The sequence below is a fragment of the Nuphar pumila genome, chromosome 13 (assembly GCF_984573655.1).
Source record: "Nuphar pumila chromosome 13, dmNupPumi1.hap1.1, whole genome shotgun sequence".
NCBI lineage: Eukaryota > Viridiplantae > Streptophyta > Magnoliopsida > Nymphaeales > Nymphaeaceae > Nuphar > Nuphar pumila.
Genome location: NC_143261.1, coordinates 70,591,467 through 70,613,645, shown reverse-complemented (window position 1 = coordinate 70,613,645; position 22,179 = coordinate 70,591,467). Strand labels below are relative to the sequence as shown.

The 22,179-nt window shown below is 39.1% G+C and overlaps 1 protein-coding gene across 2 annotated transcripts; it reads right to left on the bottom strand.

Moving 5' to 3' along the window:
* Window positions 1-1,687: 1,687 nt before the first annotated feature.
* Window positions 1,688-11,767, bottom strand: LOC149818644 (delta-aminolevulinic acid dehydratase, chloroplastic-like). Of its 2 annotated transcripts, none has more exons than XM_089985792.1 (13): window positions 11,716-11,767; window positions 7,122-7,459; window positions 5,106-5,217; window positions 4,918-4,991; window positions 4,638-4,706; window positions 4,458-4,541; window positions 4,292-4,361; window positions 3,866-3,921; window positions 3,647-3,768; window positions 3,396-3,467; window positions 3,214-3,295; window positions 3,010-3,087; window positions 1,688-1,989 (listed from the first exon to the last, which is right to left on the bottom strand). In XM_089985792.1, exons 2-13 carry the CDS (start codon window positions 7,425-7,427, stop codon window positions 1,822-1,824), a joined length of 1,293 nt encoding a protein of 430 aa, XP_089841918.1. In that variant the 5' UTR covers window positions 7,428-7,459; window positions 11,716-11,767; the 3' UTR covers window positions 1,688-1,821. The 2 variants fall into 2 exon arrangements, with proteins under 2 accessions (XP_089841918.1, XP_089841916.1); XM_089985790.1 differs by having other exon boundaries at window positions 11,671-11,763.
* Between the last annotated feature and the right edge of the window lie 10,412 nt (window positions 11,768-22,179).

The window sequence follows — 22,179 nt, the reverse complement described above, 5'->3', positions numbered from 1 at the left end:
AGTGATCAAGAAATTATGATTTATTTATTTATTTGGATAATCAACTGGGGTTAGGCAAGACCCCGACCAGTACATCATATAGAAGAATACATCAATCACAAAAATTCCAAAAACTAAAACTACTCAGGTGGTTTGTCTTTTCATATTCTGTCCACTTGGAGGCTCCTCGTCTTCGCCAGATTCTCTGCAATGTAATTTTGAGAGCTCAGGCATCACTGGCAGTGGATTCTATTAAAGGATAACAGTTTTTCAGACAGCAAATTTGATCCTCTCATGTGTCTTCCCTCCGTCATGGCTGTTTCTCTTAGAAGACTCAATAATAATATTGAGGTTCTCATCTAAACCATTTACTGAAGTAATTCAATTTACACACACATTCATGACATTTTGCGACCTCAATGTAGATTCAGGGGCAAATCTGTAAATTCTATACTCGATAAACAACCCAAAAATTTCCTTGCAAGTCGTGGCACAGGCACTAATCAACTGCACCATGATATTCATGTTGTTTATAATGCTGCCATTAAGACAAAGTGCTTGGTGGCAGCACATGGAATAAATAATGGACAAAGCATAAATGAAAGAGTAGACATGTTTGTTTATCCATTAATCCTTGTAGATACGTGCACAAGTTGTGGTGCTGAAAACTACGCATGGCAATCAAATGAGAGTTTTGTTGTCTGCTCTTTTGAGGAACTGTAGAACTGTTGCTCTCTTTATCTTTGCAAGAGGCCTACTTGGCCTTTACTCCCCCTATAAACATCCATCCTCACCTCTTCTTTCCTTCCCCTTCCCCAACACAGCAACTGCATTCTTTCTCAAACTCAAGGCCATCCACTGTTTATCTCTCCCCAACCCCGCAAGTCTCTTCCTGAAACCTTATCTTGAGACCAGGCCATTTCCCAAGATTAAAATGGATGAAGTTGCAACCATAGCGTACTCGCAGGCTACCTACATCGGAGGCCTCCAGGCCAACTTTTCTGCTACAAAGGGCAGCATACCAGGCTTCAACTCTAGCAGCTTCTCCATGCCTTACCTGCCAGCCTGCTTCCAAATTAACTCCCTTAACCAGGACTTTAATTCACAGACCTCTTCATGGAGCAGTTCGGCTTCGGATGAAGCCGAAGAACAGAAGAACATGATTGATGAGAGGAAACAGCGCAGAATGCTTTCAAACCGAGAGTCGGCACGCAGATCACGCATGCGCAAACAAAAGCTCCTTGATGAGCTCTGGTTGCAGGTGGTGCACCTGCGTTCTGAAAACCGTGAGCTTATAGAACGGCTTAATTCTCTGTCTGACCAGCATGAGCAGATCATGAGTGAGAACCAATCCCTTAGAAAAGAAGCTACCGTACTCCAACAGAAGCTCAGAGATCTGCAACTGAATCCAAGTGCAACTCGTCGAGACTAAGAAGAGTTCCCTTTCAATACAGCTCATCTCCAAGCAGAAGTGGAAAATCAGCAACCAACTGCTACATCCATTGATCTGCTGCATTAATCTCTCTCTCTCTCTCTCTCTCTCTCTCTCTCTCTCTCTCTCTCTCTCTCTCCTGTCACCATTCTATGAGAAAAGAAGCTGACCACGCTTCTTTTATTTTGAGCCTTATCTGTACGAGTTGCGGAATTAACAAGAAAATAAAAGTTCTTTTTTCGAGCCTTCATGAAGACAGTGAAAAGAGTGGAATCCTTAGATCTAAAAACTGAATTTAATTATGAATACACCAGTAAAAAAAAGATAACCATCATAGTTTCACACAAGATTTAATGTATTATACATTTAACACCACGTTATATTCCCTTCATGAAAAAAGAGTGCCGCCTTCATCTCTTTTCGCCACATAAACATCTAGCAGCTTGCAAGGCAAAGTATGTGAGGATGACATTTGCACCTGCACGTTTGATACAGTACAAGGACTCCATCATTGCTTTCTCCTCATCAAGCATGTTCAGCGTTGCAGCAGCCTTGATCATCGAGTACTCACCAGAAACCTTTATCAGGAAGAAACCAAAATTAAGCGGCAGTGAGAAATAGTACAACTCATCATCTAGAAGAGCAAAAAAAAAAAAAAAAAGCTTGATGATATTGAAAGCAGTTTCTTTCATTTCATATGTAAGAGACACGGAAGAGGGGATGATTGCAATGTAATAGACACGGCTACTTTGGTCAATGGGTCCCACTTGGAATTCACGCAGAATAAAGTGGTGTGGTGATAATTGCATGTTGTAGCTTGACCCATAAGTGGTCTCCATTTGTGCATGTTGTATTTGCTCATAATATACATTTGTTTGTATTTTTCACATTACATTACATGGTATCAGAGCTTTGGTGTTTTTTGGTTGTAACTTGTACGTGAAAATCAAGAAGAGGATCATGAGATTGGTGGAACATTGGTTTGTTGGTTCGTTGCCTCGGGAGGTGTGTCATCAAACTTCTTCAAGACCTTTCTATTTGAAATCTTTTTTTTTCATGTCTTTGTCTCTCCATCGCTTTTTCTTCTCCGCTATTTACTGGTAAAGAAATTGTATCGATTGTTCTCATAAAATTTGATGAGAAAAACTACATTATGTGAGCCGCGGCGGTGAAAAGAACCTTCATGGGTAAGATATGTGGCAATTTGTTGATGGGTCCACATTGAAACCACAACCAATTCTCACAAGAATGGTTGTTGGAGCCGATGGTGAATTTAAGGAAGAGAGTCTTAAGGGAGTTAAAAGTAGATCAAGGATAATGTTTTGGTTGTGTCAAGATGAGGTACCAATACAAATGACTACAAACCACAACACTTTTCAAAACCTTACTATGAGAGACCTAGCTATGATGACAACAAGAGAAGAAATATAATGTCATAAATTTTATACATAGAAATAGCAGAGAAAGCTGAGAGCTGAATTATTGTAAACAATATCACAAAAAAAAATTTATACATAGAAATAGCAGCTAGAGATGCAAGCTGGATGAGTCAAGACCCATGATCACCCAAATAAAGACAAACAAAGAACATGCATCACCTGATATGCTGAAATAGGCAGACAAGAATTATCTCGAAGAAGCCTTATGACATCTAAGTATGGCATGGCTGGTTTCACCTGTCATACAAATTTCAAATTGCAAACTCTTATGGAGATAATAGGATGCATATATTGCATACATGAGAAGAAGCCAATAAAAAGAGTTTATAGCAGCTAATGATCTGATAAAAAGAAACAAGTTACCATAAGGATATCAGCTCCTTCAGCTTCATCTTCACGTGTTTCAATGAGAGCCTCCCTATAATTGGCTGAATTCATCTGATAACTTTTATTTTCCATACAATATCAGTCACTGTAATAACAATTGCTGACAGAGACAAATTGCAAGAGCAGCACAGGTCAAGATGAAAAAGATAAATACTTACGTTTTCTTGTCTCCAAAACGAGGATTTGAATCAAGCGCTTCTCTGAACGGACCATAAAATGCACTTGCATATCTGGGTATCAATAGGAAGAATGTTATCCTTGTCATATCATAAACCAATCCCTGTCGTTAAGCAAGCAAAAGGAGATCAAAATTGCTATAGTAACTGTATGAAGAACATCTGGATCTTCTCCTAAATCAAGCATAGCTTTTCCAGAACAGCAACTAGCATGAAAACGTGCAAAAAATTACTTTGCAGTATATGCCATGATTGAGACATTCTCAAAGCCTTCTGCATCTAGAGCTGACCGAATTGCCCCAACCCGACCATCCATCATGTCACTAGGACTGACAATATCAGCCCCAGCTCGAGCCTATTAACAGGATAAGATGTGTCAAACTACATACTTCTTTAGAAATGGATGTGCAAGTGCGGATAGACATACAAAAACTGAAGGCATCAGAGCTCACCTGTGCAACAGCCTGTTTGCACAACTGATGAACTGTCTCATCATTCATTATCATGCCTGTCATTAAAGAAACATAACATGTATTTGTTGTGTAAGCCTCATGGTCATGGATCAATGAACTTATCTAAATATTTTTGCTGGCACCCTGAAGACAACAGAAAACCAAAGGCAGTTCTAACTGTGAATCCTTCTAGAGAAGTCTCTAGTCTACTTTGAAATAATATATATCTTATAGCTAGCTGAAGGTGAGAGAAAGCTTTTTCATCATAACTTTTAGTTTTACCAAAAAAAAATCAATTGAGGGATAGTTAGAGTGAGTTTAGATACATGCTTCAGTAAAAGGATAGTCATCCAAGCATTGTGAAGATACCGTTATACACAAAGTTAGAAGAAATCAACTTAACTTTTTATCAAGAAGAAGGCTTACCATCTTCCCTAACAATACCGTCATGTCCATCAGAAGAATAAGGATCTAGAGCAACATCAGTATAGATAACCTTAAATAAGAAATCAACACTACACTTTGTTAGAATAACAAAAATAGCATCTCATTTATGAGGCAAAATTATGAGTAGACAGGGATATAAGATCACAATATCTGGATATTTGTCCTTAAGTAGGCGTATTGCTCGAGGCACCAGGCCGTTCTCATTATAAGCTTCATCTCCTGCGGCTGACTGGATATGGGATCAAAAGGTTCCTATAATGTCAATAACACAAAAAGGAACTAAGAGAAGAAAGGGGAAGGAAAAAAAAAGGCAAAAAGAATAAACCTTCAGTGCATCAGGAATTTTTGGAAAGAGGACAACATTATTAACACCAACATCTCGAGCCTTGTATACCTACATGAGAAAACAACAGCTCAAAGTTTATTATAAGCAAATAATAATCACCAGTTCATTTCTTGCCAAGGCTATAAGTATTACATCTGATGAGAGTACCAAGAAAACTAACACAAATATTCATGTAAACTAATATTAGACTATCATAAATGCATTTTGGTAGTCACGTAAGTTAGAATTAGGCTAAGATCCAAATTTCTAAAAGGATCACCTCTTCTAAAAGTCCATGTCTCCATCCTAGCCTATAGCATCCAGGCATAGCTCCAATAGGAGTATCTTCTTCACCTGCATTGCTGTAAGATGTCAGTTGAAGGACATGTTCAAACCTTGATGCATAGCAAGTGACAATGTGTCATAAAGATACAAATAAGACATGAAGCCAAAGTTCTTTCCATTAACCTTCATGAATAAAAAGGGGAAGGATGAAATTAGCAGGGGACAAAAGTGTTTCCTGGAAAGAAGCTCTTAATGTAGCTGACTTGCGGTTTCGGCGAGGGCGCCTGGTAAGAGGCTAAATAAATAAAAAAAATCATATTTAAGCAAAACATCACTAAACTAAAAACTGGGAAAAAACGATCATTACATACATTAAGACATGCATGCATACCGATGCGATTTTGTGGCTTCCTTAAAGTTTTTGTATATCCACAAATCCTTATATATATATATATATATATAGAGAGAGAGAGAGAGAGAGAGAGAGAGAAAGTAGAGGGTATCTGCCTACATCGACCCGTGCCTACCACAGCCTACAAGGCTTTTGAAGGGTTCTTTTTTGTGTTTTTCTCGAATCTGGCCATACAGATGAATACTGTGTACTTGATTTCGTAGGAATCGACTCTTGCATCATCTGACTCCAATGCACAGATAGGTTTTTAAGAGGTTTGAAAATTGATGGTGTAAAAATTTTATAAATATCCAAGGCTTAAAAACTCACATTGTTTATCGAAAAACACAATCCAAGTATTGTTTCCTAGCAAATTGACCGTGCCGAACGCATACGCGGGGTCAGATTTGGAAAAAACATGGAACCCCCCCCCCCCCCCCCCCCGTTCACTCGTGGTAGGCACAAAACGGAGTAGATAACTACCCTCTACAATATATATATATATATATAGAGAGAGAGAGAGAGAGAGTAATGGTATGGTGCTCCGGGACTAGAAATCATGGGTGTAGTTTGTATCTTCTCAATTAAACCTTATGGATGCACGAAACATAGTTTATTTGATAGGAATCACGCTTTGGATAATGTTTTTGAACATAAAAATAGAATTTTTTAAGTCATGAAATGTTTATACATTGTGAGCCATTGATTTTTAAAGGTCTTAAAAAACATACATGTATGCTATAATCATATGATCCAAAACTTGTTTTCTACTGAATAATGCTTATAGATCATATCTATAGGGTCTGATCAACAAAAAAAGTTTAAGAAATTTGAAAATCTAAAGCTTCTATTAGGTGGGAGTAGGTACTCAGGGAGCACCCTATCATTACCAATATATATATATATATATAGAGAGAGAGAGAGAGAGAGAGATAACAACACAGATGTGTTTAGCATGGTTTGTTTACTGTGATAGAAGGTTCTATCATGTTTGATACACCACAATCATTTTTGAGATGGTGAAAAATCTACCACTCATAATTTATGAAAATAAAGGTGGTTTATAAATGGTATAAAACGTCATTTCAGTCAACTTTAAAACATGAACATCATAAAAAGCACCTGCTAAACATGATCCAAAGGTAGATTTTGCATTTGAAGCTTCGATCCATGAAAATCTAGTGTGTACCACCATAAGTTATGGCAGTACAGTACCACCATAGAATCAATATATATATATATATATATATATATATATATATATAGGTTGAGAGAGAGTCACTAGAAATATGAGAACTACCATGTGAACTAGGCATTGCCAACACTTCTTTTGCAGATCCATGTAGATGTGTTCGGCATGGTGAATTTGCTAGGAACCAACTATTGGATCATGTATTTTCGATGAAAAAATACAATTTTTGGATACTTGAATATTTATGAGATTATCAATTGTTGACTTTAAAGCCTTAAAAGTCTTGTTTATGCATCATAATCAGATGATTCAAGAGCTGCTCCATTAAAGCCAAGCATGTAGGCCACACCTGTATGGCTAGATTTAAGAGAAGAAAAAAAAAAGTCCATGAAAATCGCAGTTCACAGAGTAGTTCTCATATTCTAGTAACTATATATATATATATATATATATATATATATATATATATATATATATATATATATATATAAAGAGAGAGAGAGACATGTTTATATATGGATTTGTGCACGTAAAAAAACTAAGCAAGCCAGAAAATCACATCCAAACAATGTTAAAAAATTTCAACATGATTCTGGACATGCCAAGTAGAACATACTAGTAAAGGGACGACTGGTGTCCCAGCAGGAGCCTGTGGTTTAGCAGGAACAGGGGGTGCTTCTGGAGCATTTCCAGCTACAACAGCAGCTTCACATTCTTTATCACTTAAACCGAACTTTTTTAGTTCCATCTTAATTTGGGGTTCAAGTATTGCTCTAGGAACAAATAAATGGTGTTGCCTCACTGATTGCTTGGTATGGACAAGCTTCCCACAGTTTGGCAATTTCAGGCCACTGTACAATTTCCTATCCAAGGATTTGATGGCTTGAAGATTAGATGGAGTAATAGATAGTGAGCATGCCATAGCTGCCAATATATATTGCTGTTAATAATTGCCTGCAAGGTAATATCAAAGCTTAATTTCAGGTTGTCCTTTAAAAGTAGATATCCTATGCATAAAATTTAAGAGGAAATTTTAATAAAACAGAAACAAGCTTATGGAGATGATTGGGATACACAATTCATACATATTTTCAACTAGGTATTCTCTGAAAGATAGAAAAAAGCCAGTAAAGATGAAAAAGTAGATAAAATGTAAAAGATCATAACCACTGTTCTTAGAAGAAATAAAGAATGACTGCATACATGCACACCAGTCCCTTTCATTCTTTTTTAAGTGATTAGAAGTAAAAAAATGTGAAATACAAGAAATCCAGCACAAACAAGCAGGGAGGAAAAGGACAGAAATTCTGATGTTTAGTTACATAACCAGATTATCAACTTGTCCCTATATGCCACAAATTGGGGACTAATACATATACATGCTATATAAAGTTCTAACTGATGTATATGTGATACAGTTTAGTAGAGGCACTTCCCATCCTTTTTTTTTCTCCTGCATTTTTTATTTGAGTGTAGTTAATTGAATCCTGTAAATCCAATGCCATCTGATTATCTTTTTTCTATTGGGATGGTCAGCTAAAGTCCATGTACCACATACATCTAAAAGTACTTTCATTTCTTCATTCATGGCCTACATCCAGTTTAGATGCTTAAACACTTAATTATGATGCAGACTTTTATTCTGTTGGTTCAATTATCAGTAGATGTCTCATAGAGCATGCACACTTGTTGACTTCTCTAGTGGATGATGTGTGATGACCTCTGCAGATACTTGGGTCTATGCAGTGCATATTTTGGTTTCATTTGTTTAGAGTGTAACGAGTCTTCGCCCCAATCCGATATTGACTGAAAATAACTAGATGAGTATTGTTCCCCTAGTTGAATCACACTATTCTTTATTGAAATTGAAGGTTGCTAAAAAGGGTCTGGAAGAAGCACTCATTAGGTGGGAGAGGTACTAAAAAAGGAAGGCAATTGTCAGTTTCTAGCCCTTAACTATCATTACAATTTTTTTTCCTTGATTCATTACAGACTTGAAACATTTAAAAAGGAAAGCTCTGAGAATTATGCTGCATTGTCAAACAAACAATGTTAGATTAGTCACATGACTTCAGATGCCACTTGCAGGTTAGTATATGAACATTGGAGATGGTTTCAAACGTGTTTCCATTAGTTAACTTTCATCCTGGTTGTTTTTTCTCATGCATGACTTGGGCAACTCCATATGTATAAAGCAGTAGAGATACATCTTAGATGTAAGTGCACTAAAGGCTGTAGTTTCGGTGAAGACTAAGCTGATTCTTGCCCATTTAACTGTTTTAGTATGGCGGTCAACAACCACCTTAAAGGGTATAAAAGTTCCAATTTACTCTTCCAACTGAAAGGTGTCTTTGCATAAAAAATATTCAATTTTTTGGTCAACCTCAGTAAACCAAACTCTTTTCCCTAGAAAGTTTAAGCAATCCCAAATAAAACTGTCATATAGGTACAGCTGCAGTATGGGTACTTCATGAAAAATTCTAAACAAATGGGTGTGGCAGTACATTATATATATATATATATATAGAGAGAGAGAGAGAGAGAGACTGGGGATTGTGCTGCCCGTTTTTTTTGTTAGGTCACTGTTACGTCCCTCTAAAAATCAGAGTTTTAGGTGTTTTATGCTATATATGAACTAGTGTTATTAAAAATGCGCCTCAAGGCGCAAAAAGCGTGCCTCACCTAAAGGCGAGGGGCTTTATGCCTTGAGGTGTATGTGTAAAGCGCAAATCCCCGAGGCGTGCGCCTCATACGCCTCGAGGCGAGGCGTGCCTCAGGATGAGGCACATATGCCTAGTTACTTTTGGTCAAATGAGGGTCAAAACCCTCATTTGACAAAAAATTAGGGCTTAAACATAAAGGGGTCGGGGGCTCTTTATGTTTAAGCCCCTCGTTTTTTTCTCACACCACTCTCTCTCTGTTTTTTTTCTCACAGCAGTCTCTCTCTCGGATCTCACAGCATTCTCTCTCTCTCGTGGTGGACCCCCAAAACAGGTACGCTCCCTTTCTCGTTTCTAGTTTTTTCTCTTTCTCTCTCGTTCTCCTCTTCTTCTTCTCAGCGCATTTACACATCTTCTTTTGCTTAAAAAACAAAAACAAAATCGATCTACTCCCCCCCCCCCCCCCCCCCCCGTCTCATGTGATTCTTTTGTGCATGTTTCAATTTTATCTCGTGCATGTGAATCGATGTTCCCTTATATGTCAGGTGAATATATTTGCTATATCCCTCGTGTTGTTCTTTTTTTCTTCATTTTTTACAGTGTGTGGGGTGTATATTTGTTTTTTACCTTCGTTAAACCAGTGCATGTTCTTATAATAACCTGATTGTCTTTTGTAGTTGTTTGTACTTGTCATGATGGAAGAGAGGGATGCAAGTCCTGAAGACCGTCTTAGCAAACTCCCTGACTGTCTAATACATCACATTTTATACTGTTTTCCAATAAGAGATGCCATGAAAACAACTGTGTTATCAATGAGGTGGGTTCATTTATGAGTCTCAATGACACGACTGGAGTTTGATGAAATCAATTTCATTGCACCACATGTTAAAAAAATTACCACTGAACAGACGATGAGGGCCCATGAAAAAGATAAGATGTTGGAAATCTGTCAGACTGAGTTCGTCTCTATGGTCGATCAATTTTTTCAGTATTAATTTGAGATTTTTTATTTCTTGTTGGTTGTTGCTTCATCAATAAAGTATTTTTTATTTATTTATAATTTTAGATATTTTTTAAGTTTAAAAAAAAAATCGAGGCTTACGCTTTACGCGGAGAGGCTTACGCCTCGCCTCAGATTTTGGTGGAGCACCTCGCTACGCCTCAACGCTTTTCACAACACTGATCTGAACCATTAGATGTGTTTATCAATGCTCATTCAATAGAAAACACGTCTTTGATTAAGCATTTTTTTTCTTAAATGTGTATTTTAAAGAGGTAAAGAAATCAATGGTTGATATTGTACTAAAATTTGATATGATAAAATATGCATAACATCAAATCAATTTGAAAAAAAGCTTGCTTCTCAGTAAATAAGCAATGATAAACACACCTAATGGTTCCTATCTAGCATAAAACACCTAAAACTATGATTTTTAGAGGGTCCTAACGGTGACCTAACGAAAAAGATATATATTACAAAAAGGTCATTTTTTATGCAGTGGCGCCTGCTGATGACCATCCATCTCAACATTTTTCAAGATGAACACTACACCCATCTTATCAAATGTCAAGATGGATGGCTGTCAAGCAGGTCTCTGCATGCCCACCATGCAGCAACGCTGCATATAATAAGAAGTCTATTACAAAATGCTCTGCAAGATGAAGTTATAGACTGAATCGTGAACTGAAAATCAAAAACATGACAAAGATACTCCTTCGACAAAAAATTAATGACCAATACATATGTAGCGAACATTGGATACTTCTGATCCTGTACATTGACCACACATTGGGTGGATCATAAGATGGATAAAATCATGACAGTTCCAAAACCCAATTGACCCTTATACCGGTCCCTACCGCATCAATATGGGTAGGGGACGTGGTGGTAGTACCCATGTTATATAGTTCACCAGGTGCATCTCTGCAGTTGTAGCTAAACACACAAGTCCAAGCACTCAATCCAAAGTTACGTTTAGTAGAAGCAACTCAATCAATTAGCAGCAAGAAAACACCTAATTTCTAGGCTATAAAGAGAAGAACAAAGCAACACAACAAAAGCTTCTGAATCAGAAAGAAAGACAATCACTCTATTCCACAACCAGGAAACCCGAAAGCAACATATAACATCCTTGAAAACAAATTCACGAGCGAAAAAAACCCAGTTTTTCCGAGTCATGCACCAAAATTCAGAGAAGGAACATCGATTTCGATCTATCAAACTCATTCAAACAAGGGAATCATAGCAGAACCATAAAATAGACACATTGTTCTCTAAAGATTGAACTTTCTTTGCATGTTCCTCTACATTTCTTACAGTCAAAACTGAAGAAAAGAAGAAATTCACATTAAAAAACACTGGCGAGGCGACAACCGCCCACAAAATACGAACTTAAATTCCAAAAAAACAGGGAAAAGAAAAAGGAAACCAGAAAGAAAGCGATAAAGGAATCAAATCTCGATATCGGATCTAACATTTGACAAGGAAAAAGAGAAAAAAATTACCTAGATTACGAGGAGGAGGAGTTTGAAAATGAGGAAGCTTTTTACCTCTTCCTGCCTTATCGGAAAAGCCAAGAGCGAAGGGATGGAGAGAGGGAGAAACTCTGACAGTTGGAGGTATGTATAGAAAACGGCTAACCGAGAAAAGGCCCTCGGTCTTCTATATAATTACGACACTGTCATTCCACTTTTCCTGTCGCGGTATTTTTTTTTTCACTCAAAAAAAACCATCTAACGGTCAAAGACCTAATCGCGCTGGTACTGCTTACTGAACCTACGATCGCTGAAACTCCGAGGGCTTAACCCTCAGTTTCTGAAAGTCACCACGCTTGGGCTTGCACAGTGGTGACGCTCATGAGATTTGAACCTAGGCCCCATCCCACTACACCAAATCGCGGTCATGTTTTTCATATCCTCATTGTCAAATCAAAGGGCACATTTGGAAGAGAGAAAACTTTTTGCCTAAGAGTTTTTTATATGAGAAGTTTTCTAAAGAAAGTTTTTCACCTGTTTTTGTGTAGCATGAGAAAAAAGAACAGGAAAAATGTGAAAAAATGAGAGAAAGGAGGAGGAGGAAGGTAGTGGTGAGATGGATGGTGGTGGCAATGGTGAGATGGATGGTGGTGGTGAAAGCGGTGAGATGGGTGATGGAGAGTGGAAAAATAAATTTTCTCTTGACAGAAACCATTCTTTCATCTCCTTTTACAGGAATGTTTCCTATAAAAAGTGAATTTTTAGAAAAAAAACTCTCAACTAAAAAAAAATCTTTCGTTTGGAAGGGTCAGAAAATCCGTATGAATTTTCCATTTTGCATCACTTTCGTTACATCCTTCTGGCTTCCAAAAGTGAAGCTCCTTAGGTTTGCTAATGTTGCAACACAAAAAAATTGTTTTTCTATTATTATTTCTTGAGTGAGTATTTGAAATGCATTACAAACTATGAGGATTAGCTTACCATCTTTGTGGTGTCCTCTTATATGCTATTCTTGAGGAATTTGTTCCTCTTATTAACCGTTGGTGGGGCATTTGTGATTTTGAGTATTTCAAGTCATGTTTGATGAATCAGACTCCACGGATCCATTTGCTAAGAATCGATTGTTGAATCATATTTTTTTTATGAATAAATATGATTTTATGATATTTAAAATTTATAGCCATTGAATTTTGAATCCTTATAGAAATCTGCTCACATATTATAATTAGATGTTTCAAAAGCCGATTCTTACTTGGGATGTCAACGAGTCGGGTGCAACATGATACCCTATCCATATCCAAATCCAAGTCTGTTAAAAAGGATTTGCTAGCCCATTATAGATTTGATTAATAATCAGATCCGATATTTGGTATTAAGTTTTGCATTCAAATTACCCAAACCCGAATCTGATTAAAACCCGAGTCTGACTAAAAAGTCAATCTAATTATGTATAAATATCAGGTTTTAAGCTAGTCAATTTTATCATTTGAATCTGAATCTGATTAAGTGAGACTTGGTAATTCCTAGATCCTACCCAAATCTGACCTGTTTATATCTCTAATTCTTACTAAACAAATCATGTAGATGACATCCTTAAGGTCAGACTTCAAAAAAGTGTCAAAAAATGGAAAATTGAGACCGCCCTATAGTCGAGAAACTAATCACTACCAATGTTGTCAGTATGGGTCGTTGGGCCACCAATTCAGTTGTATCGGCCAATACTGATACTCAACTGAATCGTCGGTCCAAAAAATAATAAAAAAATTTATTACGCCTCAATCATAACATGACACATGTTAAAACCATTAAAATAATTTTAAAATAATACTAAAAAAGTATTATTTTTTTTATATTTTTATATTTATCAAAAAATATAGCCTGCAGCGTATCGAATTTCTGCCTATATGATGCGGTATCGGACCGATACTAATAACATTGATCACTAATATTCCAAATGAGACTTGAGAAACCGCAGACGAATGGCGTGCCCACGTGGTATAGACTCGAAAGTAATAATGCAAATGTTGGGCTATTTTCCATTAACGGACTGATTAGTTAATCAGCTTTTCGTTTGTTAATTTTGATTGGTTGTTCACATGGCTCACTAATTACCAAACCATTCTATTTCAGGCTAGGCTGTTCTTTTCAAAACCCCAATTATGTATCAACTAACTAACTGCATGGGGTCACCAAAGTCCTGTGTCAAGCTGAAGACCCGGAATCGAATCCCACTGACGCATGAGGGTTGCCGTTGCTTTATTACAGTTGGAGGACGCTAGGTTGGGCGTGTCGTACCAGTTCATGTGAACAAATCCAAATATGAGTCGAACAACCCTAAATGTTGGTCTGGCGTTGAAATCTATCAAATTTTATTTTTGTTAATATTATAAATTTCTAATCTGGCATCTTTAGCTTTTAGTAAATGTTTCATATGATTATATTATAAATGTTTGTGATCAAACAGCACCACTACCTTTGATCCGTTGGTGATGTAGGCTTATGATGATACTCTTGACTTCTTCATTAATCAAAAGCAAGGGAAAAAGAGTTGTTGTGTATTCCGTGCGCCATGACGTTGACCGTTGAACGTGAAAATATAAAAAGTTGCGTTTTGTTTTTAGATTCTGTCCACATTATGCGAGAAAGGAACGCTAGGCCTGATTCACAAGGATACTGACACGACACGTGGACTACCAAACATGAATACATTCGCTTAGGTCTGGTAAGTTTATGGTGCAATCTAGCCTAGCATGAACAAGGGTGTTTGTCTCGGTTCAGCTAAATTAAACTTGTTTAGATGAGCTTATATAAGATTTATGTGTGATACATGTTACTGATTCAATTGAGTATGCAGGCAACCAAGAGATCAGGTTTTTCACTTTCATTATGAACCCTATAAAAAAAACTGGTTTTTTTTTTGTTTGTTTAACGAGCCAGCTTGTGACTCGGCTCGTCTAATTTGGGCTCGTGTGAGCTCGATCTCGGCTTGGCTTGCATGAACAAAACAAGCCGAGCTGAGCGGTTGCTTGCTGTAAACAGCGCAAGCCCAAACAACCCTTGTTCAGCTTGTTTACCAGCCCTGCATGCACTTATTTGAGAATTGAGACTTAATGAAATGATATGGTTTTTTTTTATTTTCAGATAATTTTAACATTTTAATACACAAAAAAAAATATTAAAAACACCCTTTGTTATAATGTCATACATTAAAACATGTGTTACGACATTATTATAAATTATTTATGTGGCCAGCGGGGTGCTGAGATGAAGGCACCAGATTAAACCTCACTGGCACACGAGTGTGTCCGTAGCTTTCTGAAGTGGGGCCATATAAGGCAGGGTGGTTGTGTGAGGCCTCACCCGGGATTTTTTCTCACTCCCATGAGGGTTCCTTGTCATAAAAAAAAATAATAATAATAATTTTATTACAAAGCGTGTTAACGTGTCGTGTCACATCAGATAAAGAAAGAAACCTGCAACGTGTCCTTGTGACGGAAGGCTCTCACCATGACAATGACAATGACATGCATGCATCTCGCCCCCCAGATTCATTTTCAAGCTTTCAGTCCCGTTCTGCGGATCATGCCACGTCAGCACATGCACATTTGGGGGAGGTGGGCCCACAGTAAGGTGATGCTGGGGGTTGAGATTGCGGGCTGATATGGATGAGCCTCCTCCCAGTGTGATTGGAGGGTCCAGATAGCCAAAACATGTGCATTAGATTGGGTGTAACCGGACCGGGTTAGGGTTGAGTTTCATGGGCTAGCTTTTGAATTGGGTCTGAAAATTTGGACCCAGACCCAGCTTAATTTGATTCCGATATGAAACTGGGTTAATTTGTTTTCGGGATTGGGTTTGATTGAAACTAACGACCATTACGGATTAATGGGTTCGGCATATATGGGTTGGATTGCGACCCACTTTTTAATCGGTCCCAAGAACTAGAACCGAACCCAATCCGATTTGGGTCCGGGTTTGTGACTGACTAAGAATTCAAGGTCTGGACACATGTACAATTGTTCCCTTTTGAAGACTTTGAACTGAACTAATTTTGATTGTGTTCTGGCTAATTGCTTGAAAGAAGTAATCGGTGGCTTCGCCGACCAGTCTCGGCGGACATTTATTAAAGGAAGGCAAGCTCAAGACTGTGTTATTTTGGTTAATGAGGCTATTCATAAGATTACTGCATCCAAATGTCCCCACTTCGTGCTCAAGATCGATCTCAAGTGGTGTCAATGGAATCAGGCGTCGTTGCCTCGACCAGTGTTAACGTTAACGATAGGCTATGTGGTAGTTCAATATGCAGAGGGGGCTCAGGCAGGGGTGCTCCCACTACAAGAAACATGTGGATTAGCGACGACCTAAATTCGTCGTTAATTCATCGCTAATTCGTCGCTAAACAGTTTAGCGACGGATTAGCGTCGGATTAGAGACGGATAGCTTTCATCGCGAATTTTTCGACGCTAAGTAGCAACAAAACTTATCCGTCGCTAATTTGCGATGGATTAGCGACGGAAATGATTTGTCGCGAATCTATCACTATTTTAAATTAGCGATGGATAATATCCGTCGCGAGTCCTTCACTATTTTAAATTAGCGACGAATAATATCTGTCACTAATCCGTCGCTAAATTTTAAAAAAAAATTTGCTCGCTGCCGGGAGGTATTCCGGCAGCAATAAGCCGGACTTGGAGCGATTCGTCGGCGGCGACGGAGGAGGAGGACGACCCACCACCGGATCCCAGCAAGCCGTACTCCCTCGACCCCAAGATCTCTGATTGGGTCTCGCAGAGGTCGGAATGGACCGATCTCGTTGTTGACGGCCATGACGGAGACGAGGCCGGTGTCGCAGATGGCGTCGCGGAGAAGGTCGAGGAGGTCGTCAGAGCCGACGGAGAGTGTAAAACCCGAAATTTTTATAAAATAATTCAAATTGGGCCTAGATCCATATTTCGGATCTAGGACCCATAAAGGGGGTAATTAGGATTAATTAATTTAAATCCCGATCTAATAATAATAATAATAACAATAAATAAATAAAATTTTTAAGTTTTTAAAATTAATCCGAGGATCCACAGTTGGATCCAACTTGTGGATCCATATTGTTTCGGGGGCGGGTTACGGGTCCCGGGTTCGGACCCGAGCCCCACCCCATGACAGCCCTTTTAAGAGAAAAGGGCAACCCGACGATAAGGGTTGCCCGAAACTGCCGTAACAGAAACGGAAAGGGGGGGGGGGGGGTTACGCAGGGTGTAACCGACCTCCCCCCATCTCGGACTGGAGGGGGCCGATAAGAGGAGGAGTAGGGTTAGGGGTTTTCCCTCCCTCGTCTCTCTCTCTCCACTCAGTCTCTCTCTTTCTTTCACTTGATCTCTCTCTCCCTCTATCTTTCTCTCTGTCTGTGTGTGTACGCCGGAGGCAGGGAGGTCGCCGGCAAGTTTTGGCCACCAGCCACCACAGGCCACGGCAAGCAACCTCTGTCACGGCAGCAGCGTGGAGCGACACCAGCAGCTCGACCTTCGCGTCTCCAGCCTTCGATCGTCGGGGAAATCTTCAAAAAGGTATGGTGCTTCTTGGATTTCGGGTGAGGGATCGAACATAGGTTCGATTCCATGTGGGGGTTTGAGGGTAGGATTTGGGGTTTACATCAACCCTAAACCTAAAACCCCAAATCGGTGATTTGGGGGTTTCAGATCTTTCATTGTGAGGGGTTATAGGGGAAGCCCTAACTCGGACAGCAATAAGGGTTTAACTTGTCAATGTAAATCCTTGATTTTACATGTGTGCTCTACATCAATTTTGGTTTGGCGTGTATTAATTTAGGAAATCATTATGGAAGCACCTGATTAGCCTAATCTAGGGTTTGATCTGTCGATTTTGGGGTAAACACGATTCTCTTAAAGCAAATTTGATTCTCTTGTACATGGATGTTGATAGAATTAAAACCATGAACGTTAAGTTATTTTCTGTGTAGTATCTTTTTACAGTTTTCATTTGACTACAGTAGTCTTGATCATGGGCTTTATACTAAGTTGCAACAATTGGGTTAAATTTTGTTTATGTATGATAAAGTTTCATATCAGCAGCTCGGTTCACCATAACTTCAGGGCTGTGAAGTGTCATTTTTATCATGGGTCTGCTGAAGTCTATGATTTTTCTGAGTTGTGTTAAGGTATTGAGGGTTGGACTCAACCAGTTATGAGTTGTATCAAAATAACTCTTAATTTCATTTGCAGTTCATGAGAGCAATGGTGATAGTTGGGGATCTAGAGTGATACTCTTAAGCCTATGTTCCTGAAATATTTTAAGTATACATTCTGCATGCTTTAAATCTAAAACATTTACATAATGCACTTTAGATGTTGTTCATTTTAATGTTATGAGGATTAGCAGGGGACCCCCCCCCCCCTTGTCAACAGATGTCTGGGTACTGTTCTGAATCATAGACCTTACTAGCTGAATAAAAACTCTGGTGTAAGCTCAAACCGGGTATGACACTGCTGATCTTACATTCTGAAATTTTAGATTTTCAGACTGGTAGCCGGTTCGGAAAGTGTCCTGCCCAAGCATTGGGTGGGTGCTTCCACAACTTAAGAGTCTTATATTTTGAACTTGTTATCATGACAGGCTTTATCTAAAATTTCTAGTCTTATATAATAATTTCATTTGTGTCTTGAGATGGTATATTCATGATGATAAGAGTCAGAATCTTGAGATGAACTTGAACTACAAATCAGGTTGTTGGGAACTGCATTGTGTACCCTCTAAATTAAACAACCTGTTGAAGATAATAAGATGTTGGATCGATGTTGAGTTAAATGTATCACAGGTTCCATTCTATTTTAAATTCAGAATTTGGGTATAAATCATGCTGTGAAATCTTCGTAGTTGTATATTATGGATTAAAGCATGAACACTTTAAGAATAAATTCCTGGGAATCACATGAATGATCAAGGTTTGAAACCTTAGGGTGTTCGGTAGACCCTGGATTTGGGTTTCCCATGAGCAGTCGGTTTTGGAAAAACATTCTTGAGGAAAAAAAAAGATCTAACATTATTAGGGATCTTCATTATTGCTTTAGCTGAATGTATTCATTTTGTGGCATCGGCCCCTGGTATTATGCAAGCTGTATTCTTCTCTCATGGAAGTCCGTGAAATTTTATTATAATTAGCTGAAATACAGTCGAATAGACTGAATTGACTAATTTTAGCTAGAAAGATGGGGGATTCGGGATTGGTAAACTCGACCATCTTCTCTAGCACACTCGTAAACTTACACTTCTACTCGATAATTGGTAAATGTTATTTTTTTCATCTCAGGATACTGGTTGTGCAATCATGAATGCGGGCATGACTCGGTTACTGATTTTCTTCTTGAGCATGTATGCTTGATGAATTTGTGAAACTTTACATGTACACTCACACACTCAAAAGAAGATATGGGTTGGTTACACCCGTATGCGATGTATGTAACACACATATAGCAGAAATGCGTATGATTGATAAATGATATGCATATGGTTGGGTTATGATTGCATGAGTGTACATGCTTTTGGCATTATTGGCATAGTGTTATGGGTAAACACTACTTGGTTTTATTATGTGATGCATCGATGGCCTAAATGGTCCATCATCGGCCTGGAGAGCCGTGGGTTTGCTTTTTTTTCACGTATAATTTGACTGCATCACTTATACCACATAAGTTGGTATGGCACATTACTACACTGTTCTAGTTGTTTATACGGGCTGGAGTCCCGTAAAGGGGTCTCCGCAAGGGAGAATGTGGGTTTTCACCTTACTTTTGCATATGGTGTTGCAAACTTAAAGAATGAACTTTAAATAAATATAATGAATAAGAATGGTCTAATATACATTCTGGGATATCTCATCTGGAGTATGAGAATCTTAGATATCCGGTCTTGGGGAGGTTGTGAGGATACAAAAACTCCGTGTGCGTTGTTGCCCCTGAATCCGATATTGAGGTTCTTCTCCTGGCCACAGTTTTAGGGAGAGTCCACCACTTTACCCGAGAGTGGTGTGTTAGTCACAGCTGTGAGTTTATGGTACCAAGGAAGTGACACTTGTGGGCGTTGGATGTCCCTTGTGTCCCCGACATTAGATGTGGAGGTCTAATGTTCCGATGGATGGTATTGTTTCCTGATATCGGTTGAGGGCTAAGTGGCAACCCAGTAATAAAATACAAATTGTGTGTTAAGCTACCCTGAGAACCTACTTGACCTCGGGGTGTGTACCCGTTTGGTGTATCCACGGGCAAGTGTAATTAAAAAGAGGAACTTAAGGATATGTGCATCTAATAGGGCATGCATATGGAAAGATGAAACTTAAATGAAAGATAACAGAAGAAATCATGCATTGCACATAATCATGCATTTTTCTGTTATGCATTAGATCATGCATGTTTGAATCATTCTTGATATCATGACATCATTTGGTGGTAGCATGTGATTTACTTTATGAAATCATGCTGAAAGGTTTGATTATTTAGTTATTGATATATGACACTGTCTTACCATTCTTGACTGGTGAGTATATGCGATTATTGATAGTTATGAATATTTGAGTGTTGCAAATTTTATATCTGCACTCACTTAAATCACTGCATGAAATCTTATCCATGTTCTTTGTCTCACCTGGTTTCTTTAGAAGTAGTTGTGCTTAGAATTTCGGTTCTGACACCCTACTTTGTTGGTTTTTCACAGGACATGGTGAACAGTGAGGCTGGACTGACTACTGGGGATGGATGAGAGTCATACTTGGGCTTGTCAGCTTCAGCAGAGGACATAATGGCTCTTTCTTTTGTCTTTTAGTTCTTTTAATTTCTTCAATTGTTACTTTACTTTCAGTTGAAGAAAACCTTGTCTTTGAAATTTTCTTACTCATTAATAAAAGAGTTTTAGTTGATTGATATGGATGATAATTGCAACTTCGTTTGTGGTGGTTGGGCTATCCAATGGAAAGTGGAACTGTGAGGACCCCAGATCTCTGGGAAGGTTTCCGCAACTCTTAGAAAAAAAAATAATCTGCATTTTTAAAGGGTCTGGATTGGGGTCGTTACAGGTTTGGTATCAGAGCCACCACAAAGACTTGCAATTTTGATCGTCTTTTGAGTATTAAATTTTTTTTACTTTGGTATGTGAGCTCTGTCCTGAAGCGTCGACAAGTGTGACTCGTCCTTCAAAGCAGTCTTCTTCACTGGTATGGTTATTTAATACTTTTACTTTAAGTATGTGAATTTTGTGTGATTGATTGAAATTATAGTTTAATATTCCATTGGTATGAATTTAATAAGTCTTGGTATGATTACGTGAACGATTATTGTTCGTGATCAACCCTAAGGGGGTAGGATAAGTAAGAGTCTAATTTGTAGAAAGGATGTCTGTTGTAGATGTCGCATTATACCCGCAGAGGTGCTTCGTCCTCTACTGCTGCTCCAGCGAACTGGCAGGAACAGAGAGACTTTATGATGGAGGTCATTCATACCCTGACCGAGACCATGACGGCTCAAGCAACACAAACAGCGCAGGCGCTGCAAGCGGCCCAGAACCTCCAGGCGGCACAGGCTGCACAAACGGCGCAAGCGGCACAGGCTGCCCAGGCAGTCGCACAAGCAGTAGCTCGTGACCCTCCTGTTAATGTTGTTTCAAACGCGGGTGGCGTTTCCTTCGAAAAGTTCCTGAAGTTGGATCCGCCAACTTTTTCAGGAGAGGCAAACCCAGAGGCAGTGGAGAACTGGGTTGAGGAGTTGGAACGGGTGTTCGACATCCTGTCTGTTCCTAAGGACAGGAAGACATCTTTTGGCACCTACCGTCTGAAGGGCGATGCCAAGAAGTGGTGGGATACCTTGCGAAGGGTGAAGTTCGCCGATTGGGGTGAGATCCCCTCGGAGACGTTCAGGGAAGAGTTTATGGACACGTATTTCCCCGCATACGCCGAGGAACAAATGCAACGGGAGTTCCTTGATCTGACACAGGGAACCATGAGTCTGGTAGATTACACTACCAAGTTTCGGAACCTCGAGAGGTACTGTCCGAACCTCTTCAAGAATGAGAAGGCTAGGGCATCAAAGTTCGTGCACGGATTAAAAGATGGGTTGCGAACTTGTGTCCTGACAGGTCGGCCTCCTACCTTGGCCGATGCTATCGAGTCAGCCACTGTTCTGACCAAGGATTAAGAGAGGTCTAGGAATGTATCGCAAAAGGGAAGCACGAATGGAGGGGATGCTTCGAGCGGAAAGAGGAAGGACCCACCTACAGGCGGAAAGACTCAAGGTGGCAAGAAGCAGCGGACCTATAATGGGCAACAACAAGGAAAGGCCCCGCCAACATGTCGTAGGTACGGCAAGAACCATCCACTAGGTTTTTGCCCATTGTTCAAAGGAAATTGCTTTCAGTGCCAACAACCAAGGCACATTGCTCCTTTTTGTCTGAACAAGTCAGCGGCTCAGGTAGGACAACAACCATTGCAGCAGCAACAACAGATACCTCAACCGCAACAGGGTCAGCGGAAGACTAATGAGA